This window comes from Salvelinus alpinus, chromosome 3, assembly GCF_045679555.1.
Source record: "Salvelinus alpinus chromosome 3, SLU_Salpinus.1, whole genome shotgun sequence".
NCBI classification, from domain to species: domain Eukaryota; kingdom Metazoa; phylum Chordata; class Actinopteri; order Salmoniformes; family Salmonidae; genus Salvelinus; species Salvelinus alpinus.
The window spans coordinates 25664444-25686796 of NC_092088.1; the positions used below are offsets into that span (position 1 = coordinate 25664444).

Consider the following 22353-nt stretch of genomic DNA (forward strand, 5'->3'; position numbering starts at 1 on the left):
TGTATTTGTATGTGATTAATAAAATTCGATTTTATTTTATTTTGATTGAAGTGGACTTAACAGGTGACATCAAAAAGTGATCATAGCTTTCACCTGGATTTACCTGGTCAGTCTATGTCATGGAAAGAGCATGTGTTCCTTATGTTTTGTACAGTCATTGTGTGAATTTTTGATCAATGTAAATCAAATTGTACATTTTTTGATAAACTTTTGCATAAAATCAATTTCGATGGAATATCAGCAATCTAAATTAGATTTATGGAGTATACACTCAACAAAAATATAAACGCAACATGCAACAATTTCAAATATTTTACTAGGTCCATATAAGGAAATCAGTCAATTGAAATAAATAAATTAGGCTTTAATCCAGCGTTTCCCAAACTTCGTCCTCTAGAACCCAAGGGGTGCATGTTTAGGTTTTGGACCTAACACTACACAGCTGATTCAAATTAGAGGTGTTCCTAATGTTTTATAGACTCAGTGTATATTTTTTTAATAAGATGATTGCATGCATATGAATTTAAGTGTATAAGTGAAACTCATTAACGTTGTAGTTTTCTCCTGTGTTCACTAGGTGACAGCAGAGCACACTGGTTGTTCAGGGGAGTACAGCAGCAGACATATTCTTGCTGTAAACAATCAGCTATGTACACATTAATCATTAGTAGTATTGTGAAATGCATGTACTAAATCAGCACACTATAGTACACTATAGATACAAAAGTATGTTGACACCCCTTCAAATTGGTGGATTCGGCTATTTCAGCCACACCCGTTGCTGACAGGTGTATAAAATCGAGCACACAGCCATGCAATCTCCATAGACAAACATTGGCAGTAGAATGGCTTTGCTGAAGAGCTCAGTGACTTTCAACATGGCACCGTCATAGGAGTTTTGAACAAGTCAGTTTGCAAAATTTCTGCCCTGCTAGAGCTGCCCCGGTCAACTGTAAATGCTGTTATCATGAAGTGGAAACATCTAGGAGCAACAACGGCTTAGCCGTGAAGTGAAAAGCCACACAAGCTCACAGAACTGGACAGCCGAGTGCTGAAGCGCGCAGCTCGTAAAAATTGTCTGTCCTCGGTTGCAACACTCCCTACCGAGTTCCAAACTGCCTCTGGCAGCAACGTCAGCACATTAACTTGGCTGGAGTGGTGTAAAGCTAGTCGACATTGGACTCTGGAGCAGTTGAAATGCATTCTCTGGAGTTATGAATCATGGTCTGGGGCTGCTTTTCAGGGTTCAGGCCCCTTAGTTCCAGTGAAGGGAAAGCTTAACGCTACAGCATACAATGACATTCTAGATGATTCTGTGCTTCCAACTTTGTGGCAACAGTTTGGGGAAGGCTCTTTCCTGTTTCAGCATGATAATGCTCCCGTGCACAACACAAGGTCCATACAGAAATGGTTTGTTGAGATCGGTGTGGAAGAACTTGATTGGCCTGCACAGAGGCCTGACCTCAACCCCATCGAACATCTTTGGGATGAAGTGGAACGCCAACTGCGAGACCTACACTAATGCCTGACCTCACTAATGCTCTTGTGGCTGAATGGAAGCAAGTCCCCACAGCAATGTTCCAACATCTAATGGAAAGCCTTCCCAGAAGAGTGGAGGCTGTTGCAGCTGCAAAGGAGGGCCCAACTCCATATTAATGCCCATGATTTTGGAATGAGATGTTTGACGAGCAGCTGTCCACATACTTTTGGTCATGTAGTGTATTTTCACAAAGTATTGTCAAAAGTGTCAGAATTTCTTTTCAAATAAATTGGATTCATTTTCCCTGACTTTTGCTATCTGATAAACATTGGTATCTAGGTAGCAAATTTGGGGCAATCATTTTCCTGAATAAGCCATGTTAAATTCTTCGCTAACTATTTATCAATTCTGTGCTTGCTAAATTATCATAATTGCTTCTTAATGCTTCTAAATGTTTATACATTTTAAAAAGTAATTAAATACATATGAATTGTTAATGAAGGGGTGGCAGGTAGCCTAGTGGTTAGAGCGTTGGACTAGTAACCGAAAGGTTGCATAGATCGAATCCCCGAGCTGACAAGGTAAAAATCTGTCATTCTGCCCCTGAACAAGGCAGTTAACCCATTGTTCCTAGTCCGTCATTAAAATAAGAATTTGTTTTTAACTGACTTACCTTGTAAAATAAAGGTTAAAACAAGTTAGTACGTTTGTGTTTTTTTGTTGACTGGAAAAATAAACTTTACAGAAAAATATTATGTGTTTATTGTTACCTTAAATAAAGTAAAAATAAATAATTTGTAAAATAAAGTTACATTTGAATTCAGTAAAAAAATATAGAAACATAATTCATAATATTACTTTCAGGTTAGGCATTTTGGTTAACGTCTGTCTTAATATGTTGTTTTAACTAATACATATTTGTAAACTCTTTTCTGAAAGTCATTCTTGAATATACCCTATTATATTGGAATACATCCCCACCGCATCACTGCACATACTGCTAGCAATCATAACAGGCCCACATCTGCACATAAACATGAGTGCATACACATAACACACGCACGCACTCACACACGCACACACGCACACACACACACAAACACACTGTGTACTAACCAAAGCGATTTCTCACAGACGGGAAATGATGTCAGGTCTTGTCTCCAAGGAGATGGAGGCAGTTGCTAAGATACTGTGACACTAGACTCTCTCCTCTGGCTCTCTCCCTCCCTCACACAGCACACAGCGTTGTCACCATGAATAGCACTAAATTCACTCAGTATCTATCTCTTTCTGTATCACAAATGACATTGAACGGTTTTCTATCTTTTCAGTCACAGTTATAAATAGAACAGATCCAAAAGACTAAAGTGCCAAAATATCAATTCGTTAGCAAGCTCACATCAGATGCCTATCAAGCAGACTGCTATTTTGTTTACTAGAATCTCAAAGCATATTTAATGACCCACATTGTCAAACAATGCGTGTAAATGAATGTTCACCACAATAGGAATGTGCACAACCAGCTTTGCTATCTGAAAAGACAGGGCATAGAGACAGCTATCCAACATTCTTGATCCAAAGTGTTATGGAATTGATGAATACGTAGCGACACCCTCCTGTGTGTCTCCACAGTCCTAGCTGCACCTCTCCAGAGCTATCAGCATGTTACATGTGTCTTGCGATGACATGCCACTGCTAAATCTCCATCCCCCTCTCTCTCTCTCTCTCTCCCTCTCTCCCTCTCTCTCCCCTGTGGATCATAGCACCACGTTAAGAGGTTATGTGTTGGGATGTATTGGAGATGGTGCACATGCACCCCTCTCTCAATGGCAGGATTAGTGCCATCCACTGTATTTCTGTCAGGTAGCCTCTCTGTACTGATGACACAAGCAATACAGCTATAAGTGTTTGCTCATTCGCCTGCACACACACACACACACACACACACACACACACACACACACACACACACACACACACACACACACACACACACACACACACACACACACACACACACACACACACACACACACACACACATGCACACACGTACACACGTACACGCAAACACACCAACACACACGTACTGCCACACATGCAATGACAGCGAGGACAGAGCGTTGGGAGAGGGGGACAAGAGGTAAAGCGGGGGGTGCGGTGATCTTTGGTGATGTGTATGGAAACATTTTAAATGGTGCAGGGGTTGGAAGGGAAAGAGATGTACGGAGGAAGAAGAGAGAGAGGGAAGGGATTGAAAGAGAGCCAGAAAGGGAGAGTGGGATTGGGAGAGGACTAAGATTTCAGAAGGAGTGTGGGGGGAATGCAAGAGACCAGGGGAAGAGGGAGAAAGAGGGAAAAGAGGAATATCCTCTGCACCACTGTGTGACTGGAAATTTAATAGAGAGAGAGAGGTGGAGGGGGAGAGGGAGTCAGAGGCGGAGAGAGGGGGAGGGAGAGGAAGAGAGAAGCACAGAGACCTCATTGCTGTGCAGCTCTTAGCGAAAGCTATCGGTTGTGAGCAATGCTCATTACGGCATTCGGGGAGAGGAAGGGGAGGAGTCGAAAAGCGAGGGAGTGGAGAGTATATCTGAGGGGTTCTTCTGGTGAATACTCTTGTCTGTGCTCTACTCCACAGCCTGTACTGTGGAGATAGATGGGGTGAGGAGGAATGGGGGTGGAGGGAGTGATGCTATAAGCTACGCATTTGAACTTATCATGGGTTCATGCGGGTGCAGCTTGAAAATTGATTGAGAGCAAATGCTGTGGATTGCTGAGAATAGCTATAGTCTTGTGTTTTTTAAAAGTTGAACACAACTCTCAGTGGAATGCATGGAAACAGAGTGACAGGATCCAGTGCATTGTACAACAGGTTACTAGAGTTGGGTGGTGTGGAGGGCCATGCTAACGTTCAAGGTGGGCGGTATACACCAAGTGGAGCAGTGTCACTGTTTCTCCTAAACTCCATTACTTTCAGTTTAGGGATCTATTTACGAGAAGGAAAGGACAAGGAACCGACTAACAGGACCACATGCCACACACGGCATCACGACACGCATAATTGCTGTCCAAGGCTGTTATGTCCCGACAAAACCATTCGCTGTTATACCCATTGAGCAAAAATTCAGATCAGATGGTCAATGTTTTCTTGATTGCTTGGTTGTCCATATGTCATAATAAGTATTGTTTGGGAGGAATGAATAATGCAGTTTAACTAGTAATTTAACAACATTTTGCAGTAGCTTGGTGGTACACTATATATACAAAAGTATGTGGACACCCCTTCAAATGAGTGGATTCGTGCTAGTTCAGCCACACCTGTTGCTGACAGGTGTATAAAATTGAGCACGCCGCTATGCAATCTCCATAGACAAACACTGGCAGTAGAATGGCCTTACTGAAAGGTTCAGTGACTTTCAACGTGGCACCGTCATAAGATGCCACCTTTCCGACAAGTCAGTTTGACAAATGGCTGTCCCAGTCAACTGTAAGTGCTGTTATTGTGAAGTGGATCGTCTAGAAGCAACAACGGCTCAGCCGCGAAGCGGTAGGCCACACAAGCTCACAGAACGGGACTGCCGAGTGATGAAGTGCGCAGCGCGTAAAAATAATCTGTCCTCGATTGCAACACTCATCACTGAGTTCCAAACTGTCTCTGGAAGCAACATCAGCCCAATAATTGTTCATCAGGAGCTTCATGAAATGGGTTTCCATGGCCGAGCAGCCGCACGCACACAAGCCTAAGATCATGCACAATGCCAAGCGTCGGCTGGAGTGGTGAAAAGCGTGCCGCCATTGGACTCTGGAGCAGTGGAAACGCGTTTTCTAGAGTGATGTTTCACGGTTCACCATCTGGCAGTCTGGCGGACAAACCACATTACCTGCCCCAATGCATAGTGCCAACTGTAAAGTTTGATGGAGGAGGAATAATGTTCTAGGGCTGATTCTCATACTTCGGGATAGGCCCCTTAGTTCCAGTGTAGGGAAATCTTAACGCTACAGCATACAATGACATTCTAAACTATTCTGTGGTTCCAACTTTGTGGTAAAAATTTTGCACAAAGCGAGGTCCATATAGAAATGGTTTGTTGAGATCGGTGTGGAAGAACTTGACTGGCCTTCACAGAGGCCTGACCTCAACCCCATCGAACACCATTGGGATGAATTGGAATGCCGACTGCGAGCCAGGCTTTATCGCACAACATCCGTGCCCGACCTTGTGGCTGAATGGAAGCAAGTGCCCCGCAGCAATGTTCCAACATCTAGTGGAAAGCCTTCCCAGAAGAGTGGAGGCTGTTATAGTAGCAAAGAGGGCACCAACTCCATATTAACGTCCATTATTTTGGAATGAGATGTTCGACAAGCATGTGTCCACATACTTTTGGTCATCTAGTGGAGTTTAATTAAATTAAAACGTACGTAGTGTTTTTTTGTTGCCATGTAGCTTGGTAAACTATATTTTTCAGAGTAGCTTCCCCAACACTGCTAATAAGCTGTATGCCATGAGGCCACAACCTTAGATAAACTACAAAAATACAAAACCCGAATTGAAAAGCCATTGCCTCAATGTTTATTTTTTTCTTCTTCTAGGAAACCTTTATACTGTGTTAAACCAATGTGGATTGGTCAGGTCAGGTCTGATATTTGTAGGCCATCATTGTCAATAAGAATGTGTTCTTAACTGACTTGCCTAGTCAAATAAAGGTTAAAAAAATACACATTTAAATAAGGCAACATTTCTATAACAATAGTACAACTGAAAATGTCCAGGGGTTAGTGAAATAGCTACTTTGCCCAAAGGCCCAGTGGCAATATGCTCACTCACTCTGAGATGCAATTGGGAACCAGCAATATCTTGATCTCAAAGCCACTAAGCACACTGCAGCGAAACCTCATGCAACTTTTCCTGAAATGTACAGAATCAATCAATTAATCGAGCAATAGAGTGCTGAGTCATATCAAACACTTAACACTCAGTGACCACTGTCCGTAGCCCACCATAGATCTATCTAGGTTCCCTCAACCCCACTGGACCTGATATCCCACTCACCCTACAAACATAGGTTATAGTAGGGCCTGCACAACGATTGCAAAGACCATGAGGATATTGTAGTGCATTAGCGCCATATGTCTTGGAATACATGGCGAGTTTCTTGATCATGGCCCTCCATCATAAATGGCTGGTCTTCTGTGATCCATGTTGAGAGCTTACGCTGCCTTCGTGGCATTCAGCTGCAGACCTACGGAATGTGCGTATACTGCTGCTTATGCTGGAGCGCAAAAATAATCTGCCCAACGGGCGCCGTCGCGTTTGCTGCCTGCGCGCGTCTCCAAGGATAAGAAGACGCTTGGATGCATCCAATCCGGATTTCGTTTTTATTTGAACTAAATACCGCTTTATATATTGTAACGTTAACGTTTCTTCACCTTTTTTTATGGTGTGTGTGGATTCTGCTTATATTGAACGTGCTATCGGTGTATGAAGTCCCTGTTGCGTTGCTGCTGCGGAAGACAAGAACAAGACCCGAACTCACAGCCGTGGAAGCGAGCGAATCAATTTAGAGAAGAGAAAATGAGAAATAGATAGAGAGGTTGGGGGACTGACGAAAGGAGAGGGATCGAAAGGAGCAGAAAACGTCGACCTCACGCCGCAGCAATTGAAACAGAAAGGTATGAGTCTATTGCACATAGCCTAATACTGGTAGAAACGTCTGAAAAGACAGCCGTAGTCAACCTATTTCTTATTTTGGTTTGTTTCTGCGGATATCAGGTGGCGACATTACTGTTATATTAGCTAAAATAGCTAAGTATAAATGGATACACGGCATAACTAGTAGGTTCCAATTAACGTTAGACATTTTGAAAATCAAAGCTGATGTGTTGAAATGATCTTGTGTTGAAATGTATTCTTAAGATCATTTCAACCCTAAAAGCTGTTGAAATCATATTGTCACCATATGTAAGCCTATTTTGTAGTAATATACCTTCATAACGTTAAATATCATTATTCTTGTTGCAATTGTGTAGTTGTCATTATTCCACATTCAAAGAGACAGTCGATGCAAGCCATTTTGTAATGCAGCATGTGCCGAATTTGGCCTATTCTAAGAATTTCAATTGCGTTCCATAGAAGGTGCGCCGTAGCGCGAGGCCAGCTGCATTAATGAAATTATATGTTAATTTATATTCACTAGGGTTTATTGTGCTTTGGCCATACATTGAGAATAGATTAAACCTATTTGTCATATAAATTCATTGGAAATGATCTAATTCGACTTTTAATTCCAATGTTTAGACTCTCCATGTTATGCTGTAAAATGTCAGACCAATTAAGGAGGAAAAAAATATCTCCTGCAATTGAAGTGTTTGAAGCACCATTTTGACCTACCTAATTTCCCCAATAGGCTAACATTCTGATTTCCACTATTTTGAATATAGCCTCCTCCTAACAGGAAGCCCACGTCCAACAACTCCGAATCAATTTAGTGTTGTCATAGTTACAGTAGGCCTAGACGTTAGCGCTGTTGCAGCTTTGTGTTAATCTCAGACCAGCTGTAAATATCAGGCCTAATTTAGCGTGGTATTGGGTACTAGGGGGTAACTAGCCCCCCCTAAAGAACAATGTCTAATTGCTGACACAAAAAAGCAACGGTTTGGGAAATAAATGGTATTTGGATGAATGCCATGCGTAGGCGAATAAACTATAAAGGGTAATAAATGGCTACAGTTGAGTTTTTTCATGAAATGTTGTTTTTAGAAAAGGGACGTTTTTGTTAAAGTGCCGGTGGCCAGTTACCCCGGTAGAAGATCATGGAATAGGGTTTCACAAAAGTGTGTTCAAATCCATTTAATCAGTTGTATTTAGAAATGCTTTAGTACGTAATACTTCAAAGCTATGTCCAGTTGTCTAATTTTAATTGTTTAAATCAAATAAGGGTGTTGCACATGCCACCATTAATAGCCGCACTATGAGGAGATTTGATGTAAAGTCCCTCCTTTTAACTCACCTGCACATACATTTTCTTTGCTGTTCCTTTTCCATACAATCCATGACGTACAATTGAACTAAATATTATTTGAATAATGCAATATTTGAAATCCCAGCAGTCTTTAAAATTACATTCAAGAGCAAAAGGTTTTCAATCTTTGTTTTTAATTCATAAAAATAAATATTCATTGGAATGGAATATAACTAATAACATTAAATAACATTTGAATATAACATTTAATAACAACAACAATAACTTACCTAATTAACTCAGTGTAACATTGATATGGCAACTCTCTTATGCTTTATTATTGCACGATTCTAATTTGTACAAAGGTCACAAATAAAGATATCCCCAGTAAAATTGAAGCACAACTCGTGAGCCCACCTGCTGCACTGCTCACACCTAATCCAGTCCCCACCTGTGACTGAAAACAAGGGGATGCTGTGCAAAATAGCTAAAAGGCTATAAAGTAACATTAACTGCAAAGCAATCAGTCACTAGTGGAAACATTTCAACTGCAATTAAGTTACGTTATCTTTTTATGTATTCTACCTTTGATGATTTGATAGTAAGGTTGCTAGCTAGCACTCCTAGCAGCTAATGCTAACTAGCTGGGGGGGGGGGGGGGGGGTTGCCCCCGGGTTGCCCCCGGGTTGCCCCCAACACACTCATCCAACATATTACTGCTTTACAAAAAAATGATCTACATGTTTCTCTCTAAACACGTGGATAATTCATCTTAAGGCTTTCCTCCTTGTATATTTAAAAAACAACTATAAATCTAACGTCATTGGAATATATCTACAACTTTTTCAAATTTTCAAAACATTTGATAAAGTTACCAGAAAATCGTTTTGTTGAAATATCTCCAAAAGTTGTGATGACACAGAGGATTTTTTGTTGTTGAGCAAGAGCAGTGGCAGCCAGGGAAAGAGTTGGGAACCCTACAGGAACTCTATTTATGCTCAAGTAGCCTTTAGCCCGAGGATATTGAAAGCCACAACAAAGCCACAATTGGTAACACTTTACTGTGACTTTACTAGAGTGCTGTGCTTTATAACTTGTTATAAGCACATAAGCTATGAGCCTTTATAATGTCTTATAATAAGGCTTATAATAGACTTATGTTAGGCCTATGTCTCTATTATGTATCAACATTTCAACTTACTCAAAATGGCTGTTATTTATTCAGGATCATTTTGCCACTATTATAATAGTCTACATTATACACTCGGCAATGCATTATAACTGCATCATAATGGACATTATAGTTGCAGGCTATTGAAGTCAATTGAAACCGCCGGCTAGTTAAGTAAAGTGTTACCCCACTATTCACCTCAACAGATCCAAAGAATAAACCATTGTTAGACAGTGATTACACAATAATCATGTGTTGGTGTAACATTTGGCCAGCAGGTTGCAGATCATTTGTTTCTTCACGACTGAACGCTTTCTTCTCCCAGAACTGATTGTGTGTAGTCGATCAATATCTACATGTGTGCAACTGCAACCAGCTCTTGACATGAGACAAATTCATTGCATCAGTGTAAAGACTAGTGTATGGGGGAGAAGAGTAAGAAGAGCCTATGTCACATAGGAATAAAACCAGAGCCATGTTGTATGAACATAATGTAATGTTCTGTATTTGCGACAGGAAATAAAAGAAAAAGGCTACAGAGGACTCAACCTTGTCTTCCACTGAAGGTGGAATGTGTGGTATAGGGTAACTCAAGAGTTCGCAGTGTGTTTTTTTCCCCCAGTGCTTTTTAGCGTAGCCCAAGATAGGCAAAAGCCACCTCCCTAACAGAAGTTCACTGTAGTTGAAGTGAGTAGGGCTAGGGGTAGGGAGTTCAGTAAAACAAGTAAATCAAATAATAAGGCAGACATTTGTGTCAGTTCGCTGGTCTTATTGTGATAGACACATTGAATTGAGAGAAAATGTTATGATTTGCCATGCCTTAGTAGACTGTAGGTAGCCAACATTCACCTACAATAAGAGAATGTGCACTATAGAATTGCATTGTTGCAGATGCCTGCCTCCACAGTGCACAGCCTGTATGAGAGAGTCTGTATAAGAGATACTGTACATCCATGGACAACAATATGTGTTCTGTTTTGATGGCTTTGGATTGAGTCTTAGTAAAGAGCAATCATTTCCCCATGCAGCCATGAGCTCATAAACTCGCTTTACAACGGTGCGTCCCTCTGTTGTCTTGTAAGACCCAACATACACTTCTTATGTAATAAAAATGGACTTTTGCTGATCAAGATCGCCACAATAAAAGAGAACATTTTCACAATGATGGACAAGTCCAACACTGGTTGATTCAACGTTGTTTCCACATAATTTCAATGAAATGACATTGAACCGACGTGGAATAGACGTTGAACTGACGTCAGTGCCCAGTGGGCATAATCTCAGAGATATCATCCTGGAGTGTAGGCCCCACATTTTTTTAAATGTAATTTCAATTTAAATGTAACATTTATTTAACTAGGCAAATCAGTTAAGAACAAATTCTTATTTACAATGATAGCCACATAGATCGTGAAGGGACCTCCGGGGCACATATTTAATATATTCCCCTCCCCCAATGCGACTGTCCATTGCAAAGACCGGTAAACTATCTAATGCCCAGTGACACAACAATCATTTGTCTCAACGTTGAAATTATAGTGGAGAATCATGGATTTAAACGTTACTTTGGTGTGTACAAGTGTTTGTGTGTGCGTGTTTGCGTGAGTGTGTGTGTACGTGTGAGGTCGGGTAAAGAACATTTCCACAGACCTATATTTAGGTTATTCTCCATCATAAGCTTCTTAAAGGTCCAATGCAGTAATTTTTATTTCAATATTAAATCATTTCTGGGTAACAATGAAGTACCTTTCTGTGATTGTTAAAATGGTAAAAAAATAAAAATAGCTTCCTTAGCAAAGAGCAATTTCTCAAGCAAGAATTTTGCCAGGACTGTCTAGGAGTGGTTTGAGTGGGGTGGGGGAAAGTGAAAATGTCCTGTTATTTGCAGAGATGTTTGGAACTGTCTTTCTTATTGGTCTATTAACTAATTTACTGCATGGTGATGTCACCATGGAAGGCCAAAACTCCATCCCACCAAAACAGGCTGAAATTTCAGGTGGTCTTTTCAAACAGCTCTTACACTAAAAGGGCATTATCATCATTTTCACAATTTTACAGTATTATTCCAACCTCATAGTGTGGCAATATATATAAAACACAGGAAAACTAGTTTTTTACTACACTGGGCCCTTTAATGGCTGCATTAAGATTTCAGCAATATTTTAACACCCATTGATGTGGATCTAATCTGCAGCCTATGCGCACATTAGGATTCATGAAGAGTTTGTTTCCCTACGCTCTTATCGTGAGACGCAGGGGTTGGCTTTAGTGTGTTCAATGTGTGCAACGTATATGTTTGAGGGATCATCTCTGGATCAGGTACTTTGACATTGTGGTATGGGAAGTTTGTGTATTTTTCCTTTATTTATGTTAAGTTCGGTCTAAAGATATCGTGGACTCACTTAGGCTACTCAATCATTTCAATAGGTAGGCCTAGTTCTAGTACTAGAGCTGTAAACCACCAGCCAGATATTTCAGATTGGTTTAGAACATTTGTAAAGCATAACTTTTTAATGACCCCTTTGTCAGAGAAAGAAACATGCCATGTCTAGTGAGCAAGTATGGGCTGTTGACATGCAGGCACCCGGCAGTGTAACATAGCCTACATAACCCTAAAAAGCTTTTGACTTACACTCAGTGGCCAGTTTATTAGGTACACAAATCTAGTACCGGGGCAGACCCCTCTTTGCCTCCAGAAAAGCCTGAATTCTTCGGGGCATGGAAACGTTGCTCAATTGGTATCAAGGGACCTAACGTGTGCCAGGAAAACATTCCCCACACCATTACAACACCGGCACCAGCCTGTACTGTTGACACCAGGCAAGAAGGGGCCATGGACTCATGCTGCTTACGCCAAATCCTGACTCTGCCATCAGCATGATGCAACAGAAACTGGATTTCGTTGGACCAGGCGATGTTTTTCAACTCCTCAATTGTCCAGTGTTGGTGATCGCATGCTCACTGGAGCCGCTTCTTATCGTTTTTAGCTGATTGGAGTGGAACCCGGTGTGGCCGTCTGCTGAAAAAGCCCATCCGTGACAATGATCGACGAGTTGTGCGTTCTGAGAGGTTGTTCTGCACACCACTGTTGTAATGCAATGTTATTTTCCTGTTTGTGGCCCGCCTGTTAGCTTGCACGATTCTTGCCATTCTCCGTCCACCTCTCTCAACAACGAGCTGTTTTCGCCCACAGGACGGACGCTGACTGGATGTTTTGTGTTTGTTACACCATTCTCTGTAAACCCTAGACACTGTCACACGCGAAAACCCCAGGAGGCCGGCCGTTTCTGAGAAACTGGAACCAGTGCACCTGGCACCAACGATCATACCACTCTCAAAGTCAATTAGGTTTCTCGTTTTGCCCATTTTAACGTTCAATCGAATGCCTCGATGCCCGTCTGCCTTCTTTATGTAGCAAGCCACGGTCACTGTCTGTAGGAGCAAACTATTTTCGGGAATGGGGTGGTTTACCTAATATACTGGCCACTGAATGTAGGTGTTAAATGAGTGAAAAATGAGACACTGATTGGTTGAAAATGACGCCCATACAGTAAAGCTGCTACAGTAGGTATATCTACAGCGTGGGTTATATTTATTTTTCTTATTACGTTTATTTAGTCAGGGACAACGTACAACAAAAACATACGTCTCAGATTTGTTGCATCAGATTTAGCTAACAGCTACTTACATCTGCAGTCCCCGGGCATAAACATGAAAACATTATATACAGAAGGACAACATACATTCATCAGATTTTTAAGAAACAGAAGTTAGGACACACAGACACATTTAAATACAGAGGTCAAGACATGACACATAAAAGTCAATGCGCATATTGCTGTTATACCTAATAATATTCAAATCGAAATCAGGATAGGGCACTGGGCAGTGAAACACAAGATGGTGTGTGAGCCGGTTGCCACAGCAACCGTGTTTCTAGGACCGCATGCATCCATGGCACTGCGTAGGAAAGAGGATGTTTTGGGGTTACAATCTGACTATTTACCAGAGAGGTATGATATAGATGAATATACAAGAATTTGAGCACAGGTAGCTTTAGTTTGAACAACAGGGCCTTGAACCACATGTAGTATTGTATTGAGGTTCTGATAAGGGTCTCCATATTTGTCGGTCTTAAAGGGACAGTACAGGGTAGTTTGTGGGAAGGAGGATGAAGGAAAGGGAAAGGGGGATACCTAGTCAGTTGTTCAACTGAATGTATTCAACTGAAATGTGTCTTCCGCATTTAACCCAACCCCTCTGAATCAGAGATGAGAGTGGGATCCCATGTTTGTATACATCCTAAGATAACTATGTTAGCTATTTTACTTCCCAATTTGTAGAAGCAGAAATTGGCAGAAATGACCATGTAAAAATTATATGGTAAACTGGTACCCAGCAATAACCTATAAATTACTTGTTTGTGTCTTCATAAGACAATTATTTTCAAATGTGGTACGTGTACATCATGAGTAGCCTGATGGTATCACACTAGAGGTACAAGGGTTGAGTTGCTTAATGTAAAACACGTTCACTGTGAAATGGACTACTGAAATTATACAGTCGCAAGGCTAGGGGGTACAAGTTTAACCCGGGTTCTTTCACCCCAATCAAACCCTGAAGGGCTATTGGAGGATGCAGACCAGTCAGGAGGGATGCCGAAAGCTGAGTTACAGATGTAAGATCTTCATTTTCGTTGCTGAGAAATGCAAACATGGAATGTATTCAAGGTTTATAAAGGCTTCTAAAGTTTGTCATTTCAAACTTAAGAATTTCAAGATTTGCTGATACCAAAAATGTATCAACCCCTACAAAAAAAAAATCCATCAATCATAATCCACATAATAATTCAAATTTCCTGTTGCTGCAGGATTATTTTCCTGCTGTAGCAAACTGGCTCAAATTAAGATCCAGCATCTGTACACTTGGTTGTGGAAGTACCCCTCAACATCACAAAACATACCCTCCAGTTCCTTGTAATCAATAGAACTGATTGTGACTCAATTAATATCTGTCTTGCAGATCATTAGGGCTAGGTCACCATAAATTTAATGTCGGGAAACTTTTAGCTGTTTCCCCCATGTAGCAGTAGTTGTGTAACAGTGATTCTAAAAACAAGTTATACCTCATTAAATAGAATAGCAAACTGACAGTTCAACGCTTGCTTGTTTTAGTCTTTTAGAGTGATGTTGGCATGTGTTCATGTTTATTTTTTACACAAATACCTTTTCTCCAGTCCAAATACATTACAGTGTGTATGATTATGCTCATAAATAACAAAGGTGTTTCTTTTTTTTCTGTCATCGTCGAGTAATGAATCATACTCTAAAGTCTATTTCATACTTTGCTCTAGGCCTGTGGTTTCTTTGAGTTGTGACACACCTGAGCTCTTGAGTTAAAAAAAATATATATATATTTTGTGATCCACTTTTTGAGCAAACTCAGAGTATCAAGCCTTGACTAAAATGTTTCCCCTCGACCTATGAAGGATTACATTTACATGAATTATTTATATTGTCAATGGCACACAAGGTCCAACCGAAACTTGACTTCCACTTGTCGGGGGGTTAACTGCCTTGCTCAAGAGCAGAATGACAGATTTTCCCCCTTGTCGGAGCTGGGATTCAAACTGGCAACCTTTCGGTTACTTGCCCAACGCTCTAACTGCTAGGCCACCTGCCACCTTTAGTAAATAGTAGGTGACTCACCAGTAAGCTCTAGAGCCTAATTTATGAGAACCAATGCTTTAGTGTAAACCTGAAAGCTGACATGCTTTCCAAACATGTTATGTATTGACCATCAATCTTGCAATTGCGTTAAAAGTCCAACATGATTCTATGTTTCAGTGCCCACAGAGATTTCACAATGCTTCTACAGTTACAGAACTCATGCTTTGTGAGGTTGTCTGATCCCTCTTTCTTTCTCTCTCTCTCGCTCTCTCTCTCTCTCTCGCTCTCTCTCTCTCTTCCTCCCCTATACAGTGAGGAGCATCTACCATCCACAGAGATACGCCTATCAAGAGCAGATTCACCAAACATCTACTTTGTTGTTCTAATAATTGTCATGGGATCTACAAATACATAATTCCCTAAAAAGCTGTGCTGAAAATTAGACGGCATTTTATATTTACACTGACATTAACATAGTCAAGTGAGGAAATATAAATGATAAATCAAGAGAACATTTAATATCTAACAGTTCTTCACAGTTATTAAAAAGACTTGAAAGAGAAGAATAGAATGGATTGGTAAAATGAACAACAAGAGAACCACTTAATTGTCTTGTATCAGAGGGGACTTATCAACATATTAGGACTAGGGGTGGGTCATGACCCATTTGCCATGCGTGTTGTCATGGTGACCAGCCCCTCCACCCCTTCCCCCCTCCTCTGGTTGGTCCAGCTTTTACTGTGGCTCCACCACCATGGACCTCAGGTAACAGAGGCCGCGCCCCCATGTCCAAACCCCTGTAGCTGCTCCAATCAGGCAAGCCGAGTCATCTGTACAAGGAAGAGTTTGGTGGAAGTACCGGACAGTATTTCTGTGAACACAAGATACCTTAACCTACAAGAGAACACGATTGAGGTAAATATGCCTTTCTCTCATTACGTTTACCTACAATCCATACATGTACGCATATGAAAAGAGTATGCTTTACGGCAGAGCCGTTTCATATGGCTACAATGTACCAACATGTATTTATCTTTAACAGGTGATAAAGTCTGACACATTCAAGCACCTGCGGCATTTGGAAATCCTGCAGCTTTCCAAGAACCACATCCGACAAATCGAGGTGGGCGCGTTCAATGGCCTGCCCAACCTCAATACCCTGGAGCTCTTCGACAACCGTCTCACGCTGGTACCGTCGCAGGCCTTTGAGTACCTCAGCAAGCTGCGGGAGCTCTGGCTACGGAACAACCCCATCGAGACACTGCCGGCGTACGCTTTCCACCGCGTTCCCTCCCTGCGCCGTCTCGACCTGGGCGAACTACGGAAGTTGGACTACATCTCTGAGGCCGCCTTCGAAGGCCTGTTCAACTTGCGTTTCCTGAACCTGGGCATGTGCGGTCTGAAGGAAATCCCCAACCTCACACCCTTGGTCCGACTGGAGGAGCTAGAGCTGTCTGGGAACCAGCTGGGGAATGTCCGTCCCGGCTCGTTCCAAGGCCTGGTGTCGCTGCGCAAACTGTGGCTCATGCACTCCAAGGTGACGGTCATTGAGCGCAATGCCTTCGACGACCTGAAGAACCTCGAGGAACTCAACCTGTCCCACAACACCTTGCACTCGCTGCCCCACGATCTCTTCACCCCGCTGCACCAGTTGGAGCGGGTGCACCTCAACCACAACCCCTGGGTGTGCAACTGCGATGTCCTGTGGCTTAGCTGGTGGCTGAAGGAGACGGTGCCCAGTAACACAACATGCTGTGCCCGCTGCCACGCGCCCCCAGGCCTGAAGGGCCGGTACATTGGTGAGCTGGACCAGAGCCACTTCACATGCTACGCTCCCGTCATTGTAGAGCCACCCACTGACCTCAATGTCACAGAGGGCATGGCTGCCGAGCTGAAGTGTCGCACTGGCACCTCCATGACGTCTGTCAACTGGCTCACCCCAAATGGCACCCTCATGACGCATGGGTCGTATCGCGTCAGGATCTCAGTCCTTCACGATGGAACTCTGAATTTCACCAATGTGACTGTGCAGGACACGGGCCAATACACCTGCATGGTGACCAACTCCGCCGGCAACACTACGGCAACCGCAGTGCTCAACGTGTCTACCTCCGACTCCAGCAACCCTTTCAGCTACTTCACCACCGTCACTGTGGAAACCGTGGAAACTAACAATGGGGAGGATTCCGCTGCAAGGCAGTACATCAACGAAACCTACGTACCGCCAGATTACCTGGGTCCCACTGTTTCAGGAGGGGTACTGGGTAAAGGCAGGGCTGGATTCACCATATCTCCATCTCGCTCATCTCTCTCCTCTCTGTCACCGCGAGCCACCAGAGCCACTGAAAAGGCAGTCACAGTGTCGATAATGGAGGTCACGAACATCCCTGGCCTGGACGACGTGATGAAGACCACCAAGATCATCATTGGCTGCTTCGTGGCCATCACCTTCATGGCGGCCGTGATGCTGGTGGTCTTCTACAAGCTGAGGAAGCAGCACCAGCTGCACAAGCACCATGGCCCCACCCGCGCCATCGAGATCATCAACGTGGAGGATGAGATGGGTGCCGGGGCCGGGAGCGGCATCTCAGGGGGATCGACCATGCAATCTGGGTGCGGAGGAGACGGAACCTTGAGGATGCATCACCCGGAAATAGTCAACCTTCCCAACATCGGGCGATCAGAGCATCTTAACCATTACTACAAGGCCAATCATTTCAACAACAACGTGATGGGTTTGAGCATTGGGACAGGGGCAGGCATCAGTACTCTAAGCAACAAGAACAACCCGTCCCCACTGAACCAGCATGGCCAGGATATCCCCATTTCCTGTACACAGGTTCCAATCTCCTCAACCACTTTCCAGACCATGTCCGGAAATGGTGCCAACACCAACCCTCTTTCTGTTTCCCCACCTCTGCCGATGTCCCTCCCCATGTCCCCCATGGGATTACATGGATCGATCAAGGGTTTCATGGGCCAGAACCAGAATCCACAAATGGAGCCTCTTTTGTTCAAGGGAAACTCAAAGGAAAACGTTCAAGAGACTCAAATCTGAAAAAAAAGAGTGAGGAGAGAGAGAGTGCAAGGGAAAGACAGAGAGGGGATTGATGGCCTCTTTACGTGCCGAACGATTAAACACTACAGTGCATTGACATTACACCAGGAGAGGGGATAGACTGACACTGCAATACACAAACACATAGACTGGTCAGCGACAGTGTACTGAGCCAAGGATTACCACAATGGGCTACTTGTGTTTGTAGTAACGATCACGGCAATGGAGTTCAAAAACGAACATCGCTACAATGTAAATCTGTGCCAAAGCAAATGTTTCTTGCAGTTTCTACGAGTTGTATTCACATAGAAGAAACGTCTTTCCAAGTACTGTAGCTCAATCCCCCAAGTTGTGGTTGGCCAGTAAGTCAAGACTTAAGTCACGCACAGTACTGACCACATTGAAGTTTGGAGACATTGCAGGGAAAAAATGCTAGAGACATTGCTTTCACAGAAAATACTTGTGCAAGACACTATCTCATATGAACTCAATAGTCTCCCCTTGAGGCTGTAGGAAGGCAGAAATGGAAGGACAAACGGTACATACAGTACAGTACAGTACAAACTACTGTGAAAATCCCACAGATACATAAATATATTTTCATTTGAATATGTTACATTGCAGACTCTAACGCAGAGATATTTTGGAGGATGTACGAGCTGTAGTAGTTTGTTTTGTGAATAATCAGGGGCGGTGATTGTGAAGGTTGATTATACGATACATATGTTTTGAGTTTGGCTACTCCTCGAATACATAAGGGCTCAATTGCAACACTCATTGTGAATCTATGAATTTGGCTGCCATGAATACTGAAGAATGGTCGGAGAGTTCCCCCAGTTTTCTGTTTGGCGAGCTGTTTTTCCTGTGTTTCACTCCCTCAACCGTGACGATAACTGGACACTTCTGTTCTTGTTTGTTTTTGAGAATATATTCCATATGTTCCAGCAGGCTACTTGATTATTCAAATGAGAGCTCCAGATGCCAGCATATACGTGTACCATCAGCAAATTTAGGTGAAATAACAAAACACATCAACAGTGAGCTAATACCTTGCGAAGACTTGTATGGGAAATGTTGACAAAGTGTAACTCGATCAGTAGCAAGATATGTGCTATAAGTGGTGAATTTGATATGAACTTCTTTCTCATGGTGACCATTTTGATGCCACATAACGCTGTCATAAGGGTGATTAAATGCCTGTCTTTGCAATGGCATTCAGTGGGTGGATTCGACCACATTCTTTGGTTTAGTGGAACAGAAATGTATGATAATAGTATTTGGTTGTATGACAATTGTACGAACCATCTTTTTACGGTGTACCTTTCATGTGTTAATACCATTTAAAGCTTTGTGCATTTAAACTATGTCTTCAATTATTTTTGTTTAGTTTGATATAATGTGTACAGTTGTCTAGCCATGTATCATTCACATGAAATAAATAAATCATATATCGAGGTCTGGGCGGTCAATGGAAACCAACTGAAAACATGCAGTAGTTGTAAAGAGTGATCAGTAGGCTACATATTTCAATCTAGGTTGAACCTATATGGTATACGATACACCCATTAGTCATCTTGGTAATCATATTATGATGTCTGTTCTTTTAATATCTCAAGACCGGCTTTTAGTCATTCTTATGAGGGAGTTACATTGGCATTAAAAGGCTGCTTCAAATGACACAGAATCCCGTTTGTCTCCTTAACCCCAAGGAAGTGATGTGAATCAACACGGAAAACTGATATGAAAATGGTTGTTGCAATTGAGAGCAAACTGAACACGCCAACTCCATTCAGGTGAAAGACGACTGAGATTTGACGGGTGTGATGGTAACGCTACCCGCATACGTCTTTGTGTATGTGGAGGTGATCTTGCACCAACATGCTGCTCTGTGTAATTTGCAAACCACTCAACAATCGCTATTGCTGCACCCCTCTCCTCGCGGTGCTGCATACATTTTCAGTGCTTGAGTGGGTGGGGAAGGCTGGTTCTTCTGATCTCGTTGTTATACTCCCGTAACGAGTGCATCGGGTTTTTTTAATAGGAAATAATGATTCTGATAATGATCAAGACAACCACGATAATAATAACATTAATAATAATATGATCAATTCTGATAGAATTTGTGATAATATCTCTCGTACATTTACATCTGGATTTAAGTTATTTCGATCAGTATTAAGATATGAAAGGAATATACCGAACATACCAATAACAGGGCAGAATTACTTGTCGATGCAATTTGTCAGCTCTCAACGTCGCTCAATTTATGTGTTGCCTGTAGTCTTTCTGAGATGAGACGGGCAAAACGACCGACCAACCAAGGAACTATTAGTGAGTTGTAAAGCAAGCTTTTCCCTGATGTTTTACACACATTTTCAGTAATTATGGCACTCCTCCTCAAAAGGAGTGAAGTAGGATGCTGATATAGTATTTTATGGCCCGGCAGAGAGTTCAACTGTTTCCCTACTGAGACGCTACTAGAATATAAATGAAGACTAAAAACTCCAACATATGGCTGCACTGTTGATGACAGTTGATGTGCTACATTTGGTAACTGTGCTGTCAGATTTCAAAGAGCATATTAAGTACCTCCTGAATATGCTAGTAGAACAAGAAAGTCCTTTCTTGGAATTATAATATTTGGCCATGTTTGATGATCAATATCAATATTGTAGCATCACTGTTGTTACGATTGTACCATTGGAGAAACAAATCTATTATTTAAGCCATATTACTATTAACATGATTATGTTATTATTGTTATTATTATTAGAATTATCCTAATTATCAACCACCCTGTTACACCCTGAAGATAGTGGTGTGGTGAATTTGATGGAGGAATTACACAACAGGAAGTATTATACAGTTACTACTAAGTCATGCCCCGGGTAACAACATCAGAAGAGAACACATGAACTTTGACAACTATGTCTTCTTCACTCTACTTCACAGAAGAAGATGATGATGGCCTTTTGCAACAGATGGAATACTGAGTGTGTTGTTTGTCCCACCTCTTGTTACAGCTGGATGCTACAGCCCAGATGCCATTTCTTTTGGTGTTTGGAGCAAAAATGGGATAAATTACACAGAATGTGGATTACTGTTACTTCAGCCACAAAATTGTGAGAAAATAATGGAATACTGTATTCTAAACCACAAACTGACCTTTTGGTACAAGATTCCATTTGATAAACAGAACAAGAAACTGATCTAGGTTGTTGTTTGGAAAGCTTTTTAATGATGTGAAATACATGAAGATGAAGCTATAGAAAACATATAGATTTCCTTAAATGCAAAATAATAAAAGTGTCATTTTTGTGTTCATTTGTTGAATTTTTTTTCCACAAGTGTTGGTTGTATCTAAAGTGTAATATTATTAATATGGTCATTATCAATGTACTGTCATCTGTATAAATCATAAACCCAGGGATACAAAATGGTGGAGTAGATGGTTTGAAACACTGTACTATTTTTCTATAACTTTGGCCAAATCAATACATATGGTATTTACACTTCTATGATTGTCATACAATGACTGAGAGGTATTGTACGTTGCTGTCTATGCCAGTTTGGCTTAGCTTTCTGCTAGCTGTAAATCATATTTCATATACAGAACTATTCAACACACATAGTTCCAATTCAGTTGTTGCTGTTTTCCCATCTTGAGCACCGTGTACTACAGAAGTTTTGACATTTAAGCCGGGGTTACATGATGATACATTAAGTTATAGCGTGGATTTGATAAAACAAAAATGAAATGAATTCTGAAAAATATAAATTATTCTGTGTGTTTTGTCATTTTCTTTTTCTTTTTTAAGAAGAAAAGGGAGTTAGTACTTCATTGACCACTAGTACGGTGCCCCATATTAGGTCAGAGACACATCCATGGAAGTTGTGTCAGAGTTAGCAGGGGTTTATGTCAGAGTCACTTGGAGTTGATATCATTGTCGCTTGGAGTAAGTGTCCTAATATGGACACCGTAGACAGGTGTGAGTCACTGCTGTGGACTTGTCTGA

The 22353-nt window shown here is 41.8% G+C and overlaps 1 protein-coding gene across 1 annotated transcript; it reads left to right on the forward strand.

Moving 5' to 3' along the window:
- The first annotated feature begins 6687 nt into the window (after positions 1-6687).
- Positions 6688-21661, forward strand: lrrc4bb (leucine rich repeat containing 4Bb). The gene is made up of 3 exons (XM_071392273.1): positions 6688-7150; positions 15592-16194; positions 16322-21661. Exons 2-3 carry the CDS (start codon positions 15952-15954, stop codon positions 18335-18337), a joined length of 2259 nt encoding a protein of 752 aa, XP_071248374.1. The 5' UTR covers positions 6688-7150; positions 15592-15951; the 3' UTR covers positions 18338-21661.
- Positions 21662-22353: the final 692 nt, after the last annotated feature.

Bases quoted from the DNA above. Each gene is read 5' to 3' on its own strand.
- lrrc4bb (XM_071392273.1), top strand. From the start codon at position 15,952: ATGCGTGTTGTCATGGTGACCAGCCCCTCCACCCCTTCCCCCCTCCTC. The intron at 16,195-16,321 runs GTAAATATGCCT...TATCTTTAACAG, and splicing joins TACAAGAGAACACGATTGAG to GTGATAAAGTCTGACACATT.